The sequence below is a fragment of the Typopeltis vanoorti genome, chromosome 12, assembly GCF_054136105.1.
Source record: "Typopeltis vanoorti isolate ZY-2024b chromosome 12, IOZ_Tvanoo_1.0, whole genome shotgun sequence".
NCBI classification, from domain to species: Eukaryota; Metazoa; Arthropoda; class Arachnida; order Uropygi; family Thelyphonidae; genus Typopeltis; species Typopeltis vanoorti.
The window spans coordinates 96466910-96482905 of record NC_143560.1 but is presented as its reverse complement, the minus strand read 5'-3'; the positions used below and the strand labels follow the sequence as shown (position 1 = coordinate 96482905).

The window sequence follows — 15996 nt, the reverse complement described above, 5'->3', positions numbered from 1 at the left end:
TAAAAATGTGCACAAATTCACATGGAGAGAAGAGGCAAGGAATAAGAAAAGTCTCATTGACTGTGTTTTTGTTGATAGCGATGTTTTCTCTCTGGTGCAGGGCACCATAGTGTACAGAGGATTTGAAATTGGAAGTGATCATATTTAGTCTTGAGCAGGATAAAATTGAATTTCATATCAAAAAGAATAACATGTGAGAAAGTTTTAAAGCGAATAAAAGTTGAGCAGCTCTCAGATGTGAGCTGTAGACTAAAATACAGAAAGATTATTGAAGAAAAAATGAAAGAGTTTGAGAACAGGAATCAAACCTTGGAGATTCAGTGGCAAACTCTGAAGAAAACATTGATTGATTCTGCCAGAGAGGCATGTGGCGAGGTTGTCTGCAAGGATAAAAAAAATCAGAACTCCCTGGTGGACACAGGAAGTTAAAGAGGCAGTGAAGGAAAAGAAGAAAGCATATCAAAAGTTCCTGTCAAATAAGTCAGCTTGTGCTCTTAGAGAATATAGAGACAAATGCAAGAATGCTAAACAAAAGTCATGGGAGGACTTTGGCAAGAATATAGAAAATAAATATCAAGAAAGTGGTAAGATATTCTGGAGGTTGTTGAAGAAGCTTAGGAATGGAGGAAAGAGTGCTGTAAAAGGAATTAGAGATGATAAAGGTGACATGAAAACGGGAGTAAAAGATATCCTTGAAGTATGGAGTAATTACTTCAAAAAATTGCTAAATGAAACAAACAGTGATAGCACAGTGGTAAAAAAACACTCAACAGGCATACAGTGAGGAATACATATCCTTACGTGAAGTAGAAAAAGCCATCAAAGGCTTGAAATGTGGAAAGGCAGCAGGAGTAGATGATATTCGACCAGAAATGCTGAAGTGTGGTGGTATAAGAGTCTTACAGAGGCTGCACTGCATAGTTCAGAAAGCCTGGACAGAGGGACAAATTCCTGATGATTGGAGTAGAGCTGTCATAGTACCCATATATAAAAACGGAAATAAAACTGAATGCGAGAATTATAGAGGTATTTCCCTACTGAGTGTTCCTGGCAGATCTATGCAAGTATACTTTAGAAACGGTTGAGAAGAATTGTGAAAGAAAAGCTTGGTGAAGAACAAGCTGGATTCAGGCCAAATAGAGGCTGTCAGGATCAGAGCTTCACTTTATGACAAATAGTTGAGAAAGCATGGGAATATAACAAAGATCTGTATTTAAGTTTTGTAGATCTGGAAAAGGCATATGACAAGGTGCCAAGAGAGAAGCTATTCAATACGCTACAGTTATATGGTGTCAATGGGGCATTATATCAAGCAATACATAGTCTTTATTTGAGTTGTAAGTCAGCAGTTAGAATTGAAGGAAGTACAGGAAGATGGTTTAATGTTAAATCTTGTGTGAGACAAGGATGTACATTATCTCCTCTGTTATTCATTATCTATATGGATCACATTATGAAGGAAAGTGGTATTAAACATGATATCAGAATTGGAGATGTTAAAGTCAGTTCTTTGCTTTATGCAGACGATGTTATACTTCTAAATAAATCCGCTACAAGTTTGCAAGATTTCCTGACTAAATTGAATAACTGTTGTAATAAATATGGTATGAAGGCCAGCATTAAAAAGACAGACAATGAAAATAGGTAGAATTGTTGAACTGTGTTGTGAATGGGGAACCTGTGGAAGAAGTAAAAACGTTTCAGCTACTTAGGCACGATTTTTAGTGAAGATGGTAAATTAAATAAGGAAATAGACAACAGAATCAACAAAGCTGGTATGGTAGGAAGTCAATTGAATAAATTCATGTGGAATAAGAGAGAAATTAGTCGGAACAACAAATTAGCTGTATACAAGACAGTGTTCAAACCAGTTTTAATTTATGGATCTGAGAGCTAAGTCAGAAGTAAAACACTTGACCAAAAACTAGAGACTGCAGATATGAGAGTCCTGAGAAAGATTAGAGGCATGAACAGATGGCATCAATGGCAGTATCATATTAAAAACGAGGATATTAGAAAAGAACTTGACATTGTCAGCATCCAGGAATGCGTTAGCAGCGCTAATATCAGGTGGTATGGTCTCTTAAACAGAATGGGCAAGGAAAGATTAACAAAATAAGTCTTTTCTTCCAGGTTGGCAGGAAAACGACCCATAGGAAGATCAAGATATAGGCAGATTGAAATGGTACAAAGTGCCTTGGACGATAGAAATATAAGATCTGATAATGTTGGAGTCTTGGCAAGTAACAGACTGATTTGGAGGAAAATCGTAGATAGGAAGTTAGTAAATGTAAATTTTTCATGTAGTACTATCATATCCTGTACACCCCTTGAGGGTACATGTCAGGAATTTGATGATGATGGACTCACAATTCCTATCCATAAAAAAGAACACAAACGACATGCCAAAATTTAACAACTTTGGTAAAGCAGGCTTCTCAGATCACGTTCTTAACACTCTACTCCAAATTGATTGGAAAAGTACCTGTTCCTTACGTCATACAAGAAGCTGATATCAATGCAAATTTAAGGAAGCCTGTGAAATTTTGATCAACCTTCTTAATCTAAACAATAATGGTGCAATGAAAATCCTAAAAATTTTCAGCCCACAAGTTCAACTTTTCTAGCACACCGTTTAGGAATCTAAGCAATAATTTCAGCTCTTATTGGCCACCATCTGTGCTGTTTTATTGTAATGTGAGAACATGTTGCTCTCTAGCTTTTAATATATCTTTTAATGATTTGTAACCTGGCCAATAGTTTTAACAGTTGACCAAATTAATGCGACTTTAGCATACCATGTAGATTGTAATCTAGCTTGTTTCTTTGTATATATGTGTATACTCCAGATAATGATGGAGTATACACATATGCTGAAGTCAAAATATCGTGATTAGTCTGTTTATATTAAACTGAAGTTTTACTACAACACGGTAGTTGTTTCCATAATTTTTAATAAGGAAAGGATTAAGAATATGATGTTACTCTTAAATAAGAGTATAAGTCTGCAGATTTCTTTCACTAAATTGAATTACTGCCGTAACAAATTTGGCATGAAAGTCAGCAATAAAAAGAACTGAAAATAGATAAGAACGTGAGAAAATCAACTGCTGCATTTTGAACGGAATAACTACAAAACAAGTAAAATGTTTCAGCTATTTAGGTACAATTTTCAGTGATGATAGCAGATTGAATATGGAAATAGACAACAAATTAAGAAAAATTGGTATAGTTGGAGAGCCAGTTTGAATAATTTAATGGAAGAAGAGAAATTAGCCAAAACACTAACTAGTTGTACACAAAACAGTGTTCACACCAATTTTCAAAGACTACAAACCACAGATATGAGAATTCTGAGAAAGATTAGAAGATTGAATAGATTTCAGTGTTCTGTTTGCTTTTATATACGAAGAAGCATATAAAGACAATTTTGAACAATATAGATAAATCTTTATCTTAAGAGTGATTTGGTAGCTAGTTAGTTAGTAGGAAAGATACATTAATGATTGTATGAGTAGTGCAATAATTAAAAATGAATTTATTAGGATGGAATTCTCAATATCCAGGAATGGGTAAGCAGAGTTAGGTGGTCACCTTACAGAATTATAGCAGAAAGGTTAGCAAAGCAAGTCCTTAATGGCAGGAAAAAAAGGACGGGAGGATCAAGATCCAGGTAGATTGATGTAGTGAGATATGTGAGAAGAATATAAGATATTGTATCTTATGTTTACTCTTGGACTTAGCAGAAAAGACTGAGTAAAATTGTAAATAGGAAGTTAGTAATGTAAATATTCATGTAAAACTATGAGAGTATCCTGTAAAACTTATGCATGTTTATCTTTCTGGTAAAGCTGATCATAAGACAGCAAAACATATGGTTTAATATTTTTACAATAAGTTTATGAGTAATTCCTGATTTATTGTAGTTTTTGATGTACTTTTAGCACATTTCAACTTATGCTCTGTTCCACTTTAAAATTGCATCCCGCTCACCACTAGGAAGGTGGATATTCCTCTGTGCTCGAAGAAATATGCACCTTCCGATTGGAGATCATCCTATAAAGCACCGTTCTTGATATTTGTGGCAGATCAAAATCTTCAATCAGCTTGTTCAGCGTGGGTTGCTCATTCTTGAAGAAAAATGTATTAATCTTTTGGCGAATGGCACACTGAAATAAGTCAACAAATCTTGGCATTAAGTGCTTCACACAGGATATCATATATCACTCGCATAAAAATATCTGAACAGTGTTTGGAGCGTTTTTAACAAGAATAAAACTGATTTTGTGCTTCGATTTATTACTATGAATGAGACTTGGATTCACTATTACACACCAGAATCCAAACAGCAGTCAAAACAGTGGACAGAAGCTAGTTGTTCAACACTAAAGAGGACAAAGTCAGTTCCATCAGCAGGTTAGGTCATGGCATTGGTGTTTTGGGATGCTAAAGGCATTTTGTTTATTATCTTGAAAAGGGTAAAACACTAACCGGGGAATATTATTCTAATCTTTTAACCAGACGAGACAAAAACATTTGTGAGAAAAGACCCGATTTGCAGAAGAAAAAGTCATCTTTCATCAGGAGACAATGTACCTGCCCACAAAGGCGTTTTGGCAATGGGAAAATTAAGGGATCTGCACTACGAATTGTTGGAACATCCACCCTATTCCCAAGATTTGGATCCCTCTGACTTCTATCTCTTCCCAAAACTAATACACTTCCTCGCTGGTTAGCAATTTTTTCAAATCAAGAGGTGATTGCAGCTGTAGAGGGGTATTTTGCAGATCTTACTGAGATCCACTACAGGGACAGGATAATGGTGCTGGAGAATCGCTGGAATAAATGTATCAGCCTTAAGGGAGAGTATGTTGAAAAATAAAAATAATTTTGAAATTATAAATTTGTTTTTTCATTGTTTAGGCAAAGAACTTTTCAGACCACCCTCTTACACTGAATTGTAAATAATACCTCAGTCTTATCTTATTCAGTTTAATTCCAGACAGTTTAAGAACTTTAAAGGATAAATATAATTTTTCTTCCATTCTTTTCTCCTTTTAGCAACTGGAAGTTGCTATTATAATTAAGCTGTTTTTCTGTTGCATATTTCATGATTTACTGTCTTTTTTTGCCTTCTGAGATAACTTATCTTTAGTACCTAATATAAATGGACGAGCTAAACATTTCTGGTTGATTTTTTTTATTAAGTGTAATGTCTTTAAGTGGCAATTTGTATTGAAAAATTCAATTTTCTCTAAAATAATTCTTATTACTTTTTAAGAAGTAATGATATTTATATGTAAATACTGAGATTCAAATGTGACTAATTTTGTATTCAAGGGACTCCATTGTGACTTTGCATGTTTGATGTTCAGCCATTTGGTAAACAAACCATCTGCCAAAAACGTTACTGATATTATCAAAGATGCTGTGACAATTGAACAAGAATTTTTAACAGATGCACTTCCTGTAGCCTTGATTGGAATGAACTGTGATCTAATGAGAAAGTATATTGAATTTGTTGCAGATAGACTTTTGGTGGAGCTGGGATGTAGTAAGGTAAAAACTTCATTGATATTTTGTTATTAAGTTAGATAAGTAATATAGTCATTTTCCTTATCAGATTAATGCTTTCATATTTATTTAAATATTGTTTATGTGAACACCCCCCCCCCCACAAAAAAAGTATATTGTACAGAGTATGATAAGTTTGTAATACGATGCCACTTAACGAGTTCTGCAAACTGCTATGTTACGGTGGCATTTTAAACCACTGCCACACTATCTACTTGGTCATCAATCAACTGACATAGATTAAAAAGGTGGAACGAATTTACTAGAGCATATTGATAAGTAATAGCATTCTTATTTTGAATGTCTGTTTATACTTAAACTACTTTGGAAATTTGGCCAACCAGCTGGCACTATTGATTTTAAAGCAGCTTAAATTAATATATACAACATTAATTTGTTATTCTGACCTATAAAGATATTAAATGTGAATTAGTACACCAAAGTTTAGATGTGTGAATAAGCTTAGGTGTTAGGTAGTCATTCATTCAAGGTTTTGTTTATATAATTTATAAAGGAACAAAATAAGATTGCTTATTAAAAAGCTAAGATAATAAGACTTATGAAATAAAGAATACTATTAATATTTTGGATGTGGAGGTTCTCTCCCAGCCATTTTATATATAGAAAAACCAAACACTTAACACAGATACTCATGTTAGTGGTTTGGCTACACAGATTGTAGATGTGTTGCTATTGCTATTTGATCATGAAGTCAACCAGAACATGGAACCAACATCTTGAAATAACCTTTACAATAGAAAATGAATCTAATAACTGTCTTCTTACCCTAGATACTTCATGAACCATTTTAAGTCATGTGACTAATGTTTCTATTTATATAAAGCCAACAGTGGAAGATATATATTGACAAGCAATTGCACCATCATCCAGTCCGACGATACAAAAAAAAAAAACACTAACATGCAGAGCTAGGCTATCTGTTTCAGTGATACTGTGAATTTCTCTGTTTGAGCCAGTAGCAACTAATTTGCATAGATAAAATCTTAAATGCTCCCCCCCCCCCCGCGTGTATAAGACTGCAGGAAATTGTCACTATCTCATATATATTTATCTAGAATGATAATTCTAGAATTACTATCTGGAATGATAGTGCTTAATAAACATAAGCTCCATACCACATCAGATTTCCAACCCTCATCTACTTATTCTACTAGGTTATGGAGGGAGTCAGTATAATGGAGCAGCATAGGGGAAACTGTTGAGGCCACTCATTAGACTGGAAACTGGGTACTCTTTGTGGGAGGCATGCCCTACTACATTCCTCCCTCCTCCACACAAACATGTTTAACTGATTTTTAACAATAACCATGAATGCCAGCATGAGGAAAGTTCATAGTACTGCTAATCAAAAAAAAAAAATAATAATTCTCACAACTACAACTTAAAATCAACAAATGCGTCTAAAAAAAAATATTCATATTGACTTAACCAACAGTCATGATTTCATCATAATTTAATGAATAATCACCACTTGCAGGCATTCATACCTGAACTACTATACTTAAAACCTCAACTAGTAGCTTTAGTCTCTACCATCCATCTCAACTCTCCTAAATATTCTGTATGATTCCTTCTATCACAAGAGTGGAACCTGTACATTTTGGAGGGCTGACATCCTGTACCAGAGAATCCCAAATCTTGAATCTTCTGACACTTTATCAGTCTGGTTGACTGAGTGGTTATCATATCTGCTCTCCAGCCAAAAGGCTGTGGGTTCGAATCCTGCCAGGGTATGGATATTTGTGATTGTCTGTGGAAATACTAGTGGTGTGCAGTAGATGGCATTGGTGTAATTGGTGGAGACAAGAGAATTGTAGAGTAGATGCCCTCCCTCGATTAGTCTTTGGACTCTCTGGAGGCATCATGTAATAATAATAATACCCTGTGGTTCAAAATTTCCTTGCCTCATTTAGCTGTATTCATTTGCTGTCTGTTACTTCTCAAATTCTGGTAAACCCTTTCACGCTTTTCTTATATAAGCTGGCCGAGCATATCTGCTCTACAGCCTCCTGGATGCAGCTTTAAAATCTGCGAAAGGCATTGATGTTAGTAATTGTCCTAATAACAGTTTACCATATTTACTGCTGTAACCTGTGTCCTGGTGTAGTATGACCTTTGATGTCTTTGTGCCATAAAAATAAAAATCCATTATGTAAACTTGATCAACTTCTATCCAAATACACTTCCTTAGATATTTCAGTTTTCACAAGTCAGAATGGCTTGCATTCTGCAATTCCAATGATCAAGCTGGCAGACTAAAATTTTTCCTATCAGTATCAGTCTTTCACAAATTATGTGCCTGTTTACCAACAAAACTCCCTTCTCCAGCCACTCATCAGTCTCATGTCCTTCTCCTTTAACAGTGCCAAAGTGGATGACCTGTGTAATTTTTACTCCTTTCTTAGAGCAGACTGCTGTTTTCACTCTTCAGATCCAGACACCTGCTCCATAAATAATCAGAATAATGCTTATTGGAACAGAAGCCTTGACCCTGCAGGCAATCCAAAAGTTAAAATTACTATGTAAACGTTTGTTTCCTAAAAAGTGCCAAATCAGTTCCAGAAAAGAATTCTTTGTATTAAAAGCAGACTCTGCTTAAAACCAGACTTGCATCCCACCCAGTTACAAGGAGCATACAGCAGCTGCAAAAAGACCATTAGCTAATCCAAATCTGACTTTGAAAGGGCCAAATGCAACAAACTAGCCTTCTGCCTGAATGTCAGTTGAGCCTTCTAGTTCATTGTAAAGGTAATTGGATGCATCTTGTGCCCATCTGTTTTTACTTCTGACATCTAGTTGGTACCAGCTGTAACATCATCCAAAAGCAAGACTTATCTCCTTTCTTCATTATTCTTCAACTCCTATATTGATGATCAAACCAAGGTCTCCTCAGCGTTACCAAAAACTGCACATTGCTGCCTCTTCTCTAACCTTTTGTTAAAAATACATCTGGAGGATCCTGAATAAATATCAAAACAAATCTTCTGGTCATGATAGTATTCCCCCTTTTGTTCTTAAAACTTGTGGTCTGAACTAACAGCAGTTCTGTATTGTCTTTACCATCTCTCATACTCGTCTAGCATCTGTCCATTTTCTTGGCTTGTGTGTGTGTCATCAAACTCTTGCTATTTAGTGCATCTAAGGACTGTTTATCCCACTCATAAATGACATCAATAACCCAAAATCCTATCTATAGTTCTGATGATAGTTTACTTAATGTTTTTTGTTTAACCAACCTTGTAATATCCATAGATCTTCTATAATAATTTACCTAAACACTGGTCTCTTTGCAGTATTTCAGTGGGATTAGGACACCTTTATCAACTTCAATGTCATCAGAACAGTTTTGCTTCATTTCTCACAAAGACCACATCCTTTCCTCTTACATCTTGATGTTTATATCTCCCCTCAAGATTTTCTTGGAATGACCTGCACGTCTGGGCATAAGCAAATCACATCCATAGCCTTTGCATAAAACAGGTTTCCTTTTCTACTGAAGACATTTCTCACCTGTGCAGCTCCTAATACTATACAAATCCACCCTACCTTTTAGAATATTGTCACATATGGGTTGGTGCACCAGAAATCTCTAAAAATACTTCATGCTCCAGAAGAGGGTGATTCAGTTTGCATGATCCCAGCTCTTACAAATGCATTTCAGCCACTATCTCATAACTATTCTCACTCTAACATAAACACACATGAGCAGCTTTTGTTCAGTATTCATTGACTTTCCACTTCCAAACATACTGAATCAACTTCTTATCCTCTTTCATATATTCTACATCTGTATTCTAGACCATCTTCCCTACACAATTTTCTTAAGGATTACAATGTTCACTTTTTTTGTCTATGCATAGCACTGTACTGTAGGTCTTGCAACCTTTCATGTGGGAGTTGATATTGAAAACCCATAGTGGAGAGTGGAATATACTGCTCATCCAACCAGGCTGACAAGTGACAATGAAGTAGCTATTTTGTACAAATTAGATAGTTGTATTGTAATTTTTGGAATATAAATGCTCCTATGCAAAAACAATTATAAAACTTCTAAATACCAAATTTCATAACAATGAATTTAGAATGGAATTGTATATTATCCTAACAGATGGACAAAATGAACTTTAAAGATGCTTATTCTTATGCATAGTCAACAATGAACAAAATGGAACATTTGTTAGCTAAATGACCAAATTGAACCCACATTAGATCTGTCCATTATTCCATGTTTAGAATCCTTTTCCCACAAGAAAAAAAAAACAACCCCACCCAGCAAATTAGTAATTAAGCAGAGCTCTGAAAAAAAGAAAAATTAATGACATTTTTATTAATCTTCATTTTTAATAGGCTTTCTGTATGAATGTTTATATTTTGAGTTATATTTTAATATTTATGCTTGTGTCTTGTCCCATGCTATACACTGGCATTCAAAACCTAAGGACAAACATTGTTTCTGAAGATGAATCAGCTTGTGGCAATTTTTATAACCGATGATTTACAGTAGAAAGGGGGGTATATGTTCAATTTTCGAATCACATGCACTGTTGAGTGCTACCATCATGTGGTAGCACTCAACAGGATAAAAGGCTGTGTTAAGTGAATTGTGTTTCAATGACACTCTTTTTGCAAAGGAATAAAGTTGCAAACTTGGATGTCATGTAATGTCTCAAGCACATCATCTAGATGATTTCACAGTGCTAAGAATTATGCAGCATTTCAAACCAATGGAATGTGTTCCAGATCTTTACTAAGAGGTCACCCTCACTCTGCCGCAGAGCACAGAGACTGATTTTCGGTTATAACAGCAAAACAGAACAGACACACCAATGCATGTCTGTTTTAAAGTTGCGCTCGATAGAAGCACAGTTAGGTGGATATTTTGACAAAATGTGGCAAGCCATCTGCAACAAGTGGGCCTATGTGCCCGAAGTCTGCATCCTTTTATCCACAGTGCATTATAGAACACTTTTTTTTTTTTTTTTTTTTTTTTTTTTTTTTTTTTTTTTTTTTCAGTGGTGTTGTATCCATAAAAATTGGGATCATGGTGTGGAGAGGCATTATGCTTAGTGGACGCACCAAGCTACAAGTCCTGGAAATAGGGATGATGACTGGTGATGATATTGCAATGAAGTTCTTCAGCATCATTTGATTGTTCCATGGTGCTGTAGGCGAAGAATTCATTTTTATGGATGACAATGCCACACCATAATGTACATGAGCAGTGGAGATACTTCTGGAGATTGAGGATATTAATTGAATCGAGTGGCTAGCGCTCCCCAGATCTCTACCCCATAGAACAGGGATGAAATAGGGAGATGCATTGCTGCTTGAAATTTCCCTCCAGAAAACAAAGGCTTATCCTTACTATGAAGGAGGAGTAGGCTAGTTTGTCAAGAACTTTTGAATCACTTGGTGCTAAGCATGGTATGACATTGTGAGAGCTGCATTACAATTTGGGGTGGACTGGACATATTCCATACTGAACTGTCTCTCTGCATCCTTAGGAAATCTGTAACTTTTGCCAAACGTATTGCGGTTTAATTTGCACGAAATTTATAACACATTTTTTTTGGTAACATAAGATTACAGAAAAATTTCATATACAGGTAAAAATATAGTTCATCCTTAACCTTTGAACACCAGTGTACTTCTCATAAACCCAGATTTGCTAAGAACACAAGATTTCTGTTAAGGTTGTAATAGCATGAGTATCACTAGCTGTTTTTTTTTTAGTATGTTAATATTAATTCTTATAACATTTTACCTTTTTTTTTTTTTATATGCAAAATCCTGTGCATTTAGAAATGTATTGTTATCTACAGGTGTACAATGCAGAAAATCCCTTTGATTTTATGGAGCATATTTCTCTTGAAGGCAAAACTAATTTCTTTGAGAAGAAAGTTGGTGAATACCAGAAGTGTGGAGTGATGGCAAAATCTGATGAGCACCGTTTCATTTTGGATGCAGACTTTTAAAAGGACTACTCAAACAGCCGGTGTGTTGTGAATTTGTATTGCTCTTTTAGACTATTGGCAATTCACTTGGCTTCAGGTGAATTTCCATAATGTATAGATCTATGTACAGAATTGATTTTAATAAATATTTAAGAATATGTCTTTAAATGCATCATTTTTTTTTTTCAAAAAAACTGAAATGTGATTTATGTGGAGTAAATTTTAAAATTAGAAGATGGAAAATGAAGCAAGTACAAACAATGTTTTTTGGTATAAAGAGCATTATACAGCAATGTTTATACATTAGCAATGTAATGCTTTTGCATATTAATTATTCAAATGAGCCTCCATGGCTCATTCGGTATTGACAGTGACATTTTTGGTTTGGGAAGACTTGAGTTTGAATCCCATCTAGAACAGTGCTTCCCAAACTTCTATATGTGAGGGGGCCCCTTCAGAAAAATTAAAATATTTCATGGCCTCCTCAAAAAAATCATAATATAGACATATATTATTATAATATTTATTGTATTTATATTCAATGCAAATATTACATTTTTAGCATCTTATATACCCATTTGACAAGGCACATTATCTCATATTTTAATATAGATAGATATATTGTTATTGTACGTTTTCAGTACAAGCACATAAAACATAAAATGATTAATAATAAAGAAAGAATTAAAAACATAAAAGAAGTTTAATAACAATTTAATGTGATGGATGTGTTTCAATACTGCTACACCAATATCAGGTGAAATATTTGAAACTGCAATTCTTAGATTTCTGCTTTGAAATGTATGAACACGCATATATTAATAATATTCATTAAGCGCCGAAATACACAGGAAGCAAAACTTGTGAACCAATGTGTGAATTTTTCCATTAAAATATAAAAAATAACATAAAAGAAATAATACATAATAAAAATTAAACACGTTTCTTTTAAAATAAAAATAGTCTACTTAAGTCTTAAAACATTTTAAATTTGTTTTCATTATTTCACCCCCCCCCCACTTCAACAAAACCTACGGCCCACAGTTTAAGAAGCGCTGATCTAGAACATGAACCTTTATGAGGGCTTTTCAAGTGAAGGTAAGTAAAATAGTTTCATATGGAGATGGTAGTGTTTTTTTTTTATCCTGAAAAAACAGGCAACTGGCCAGAAGAATGCACAATTTGCAGACATAGAAGACAATGCAGATAGGATTAACTCTCTATCATAGCAGTAAGCAGATTTCTAGGAAGCTTAAGTTATAAACATAAAAAAAATATACTTAAAGATTGGAAGGCATCAAATTTTTCTCTGCCAGATAAAATAGCCAGAGTGTATGGTGAAAGTGAATATGATATATCAGAAGAATAGAACATGAATGAGTTCTGAGCTTTATTTTGCAGGCACATTAGTGAATAGGGAGGCTAGATCACAACTGACCATATCATCAATATATTTGAGGTTCATATATTTAAGCAAGATGTGAAGTACAGGTTTTAACTGCAGAGCACCTTTTACAATCTATATTTATCTGCTTACTATTTTGCACATATTTAATATATTTCATTGTGCCCATGATTTACTTTGGTGGACAAGGAAAATATTGGTTTAGTAATCTAATTAGCTAAATAAAGTTAAGGATGTGATTTAGTTCAGTAGCTAGGGTTTGGTCATTTGAACAGATTAGTTTTGCCTGTTGAATAGTGTCTTAATAACTCCATATTGTTGTGAGGGGTGGTGGTGGGATTGTTGGTGAATGTATCTGCCTGTATGGGTGGGTTTTCTATAAACTGAGAAAACCAAGGTTCCATCAGGTTGGCAGGTAACTAGTATGTCTAGAAAGGGGAAGCTATTGTTTTTCTCTATTTAGCCAAAGTGCTCTCACACTATACTGGCAACACACGATCACACAAAAAACTCTGCCCACTTCAAAGCCAGTATAGAAAACCTTACACTCCAACATAATGGTCAGTTTTGATGTCTCCTCCTTATTCACAAATGTCCACCTCGAAGAAACCTTAGAGCTAATCCAAGCTAAATTTCCTCCCGATATCTCAGCCCTATTTCAGTTCACAATGAACTCAGGCTATTTTGTTTGGCAGGAAAAATTCTACAAACAGATAGAGAGGACAGCCATGGGTTCACCACTTCTCCCACCCTTGGCCAACTTCTTTATGGAGACTTTTGAAGAGAAGCCTTAAACTCTGCCCCACAAAAACCTACCATATGGCTTCGCCACATTGATGATGTGTTCGCTATTTGGCCACATGGCCCGGATACGCTTCTTAACACACTTAAACAACCAACACCCTAGAATCAAGTTCACCCTGGAAAAAGAGAAAAACAATAGCCTCCCCTTCCTAGACACATTGCTATCTTTCCTAGAGATTTGCTATCCTGTCTGTTTGGCCAAAGTAGGACAATTTACAGCTGCAAGGGACCTGGTATACACCAGGTAGGTCTAGAGGAAGTGGTTGGTCTTTAGTGGAGTGGATAAGGGATGCCAATTTTCTATATGGTCTGTAACAGGAGGCCAAGTCATGTTTTTTTTAGGATTTTGTTGATTTTTTCCCGAGGTGCCTCGGATGTAGGAATGGTGATGGATTTAGAGTAATCTTTTTTTGTGAAGGGTGGGTTGTGGATAACTTTTTTTTTGGGGGGGGGGGTTGCCATTGGCTGAGAGTGTTGAGGATGCGATTTGGTTCAGTAGTTAGGATCATATTCAAGTTGCACAACAGATTATCGAATGGTGTAACAAATATCAGTTACCATTATGTCTTGGTTTTATTGATTATGAGAAAGCCTTTGATTCAGTAAAAACTTGTGCAATGCTTAAAGCATTACAAAACCAACAAGTGGAGGAGCCATATGTCAGGACCATCAAATCAGTAAACACCAATGTCACAGCAGCAATTCATTTCAATTGAAACATCTCTGCTGTGGAAATACAAAGAGATATAAGACAGGGTGACACAATATTTCCAAAATTATTCATGGCATGCCTAGAAGAAATATTCAAACTTCTTGATTGGGAAAGGAAAGGTCTGGAACATAAATGGAAACTATTTAAGCCATTTGTACTTTGCAGATGACATAGTTATCTTTACGTCAACTGCACTGCACATTAATTACAGACATTTCTCGTGGAAAGGCTTAGACGATGGTTATGCATTTTTACTAAATAGCTTAAGGAAATTACAACGTATACTAGGATATACATTAAAATAAATATTAAAATTTAATTTAATGTATATCCTAGTATACGTTGTCATTTCCTTAAACTATTTAGTAAAAAAGAATTATAGACATATCTATGAACTCCAAATTGCTAGCAAAATAGCTGGCCTAAAGATAAACCCAGAGAAGGCCCAAGTTATGTTCAATAGCTATGTCAAACCAATAAAAATCAATAAAAATCAATGATGAAATTAAACAAGTAGATCATTACATATACTTGGGACAACAGATATAAATGGAACAAAATATCATGGACAAAATTAAAAGATGCATGATATACAGTTGGAAAGCATTTGGAAAATTATGTTCAGTATTTAAAAGCCAGCTACCATTATGCCTGAAGAGTTAAGAACAACACAATTTAGTATGGAAAGAAGTATGCTTGGTATCACAAATGGAATACATGGATAAGAAATCGAACTCAAGTCTCTGCCATCATAGGAAGAGTGAAATATCTGTAGTGGCAATGGGCTGGGCATAGCTCGAAGACGATCAATGATGGACAAAAGCAATACTGGATTGGATTCCACGAGAGGAAAAATGACCATGAGGGCAAACTTTAAATACAGTAGATTGATATCAAATTTACAGGCGTGGCATGGGAAAGGAGAGCCATGGACAGATAGTTTTGGAGTAATCTGGAAAGGCCTTCATCCAGCAGTGGGTTGACAGTGGCTGATGATGAATGATGCTTTTGAGCTGTTCAGTATTATGCAATGGCTGTACACCTTTTTTTTTTTGAGGTCCACATATAAATGAAAGAAATCAAAATATTTCTCAGTTCATATTAAATCTGAGTAAAAAGCAATGGTAAAATCAGATGAAGGCAGTTGCACCATTATAGTATCAACTAGGTGAGTTTTATGATGCAAAGTGATAGTTAATATCTGAACAAAGTAAACACAACTTAAATACTAAAACTGTTGCTCAAATGCTTCTTTCACTAAAGCCTAGTTGCTTTTAGCCTTCCTCTGCTTCTCTTTCCCTATAGTATCCAGTTCTATAATTTTTGTCCACCTGTTATCCAATATTCTTACTATGTGATTTTGGATTCAATCATTTAGGCTGTATTTCACAATTTTCTGTGATTTGTGTGTTCCCAATTTTATTCAATATTGTCACACCTTCAATTTTTCTTAATGTGTTCATCTCCATAGTTTCATTAATAGCTCTAATTTTTATAACTGCCGCTGCATATATTAGTACTGGTCT

The 15996-nt window shown here is 35.0% G+C and overlaps 1 protein-coding gene across 6 annotated transcripts in view; it reads left to right on the top strand.

Annotated features, from left to right (window-relative positions):
- RnrS (ribonucleoside-diphosphate reductase subunit M2) overlaps nucleotides 1–15996 on the top strand; it is a 98008-nt gene that overhangs the window by 81233 nt on the left and 779 nt on the right. For 5 of the 6 annotated variants that reach the window (XM_090401314.1, XM_090401316.1, XM_090401315.1 and 2 more), the window contains exons 6-7: nucleotides 5341–5559; nucleotides 11418–11711. In XM_090401314.1, the coding sequence (XP_090257440.1) occupies nucleotides 5341–5559; nucleotides 11418–11570 (372 nt within the window). In that variant the 3' untranslated portion in view covers nucleotides 11571–11711. Of the gene's footprint in view, nucleotides 1–5340; nucleotides 5560–11417; nucleotides 11712–15996 lie in introns of those variants that run through there. The other variant, XM_090401312.1, reaches the window with a different exon arrangement.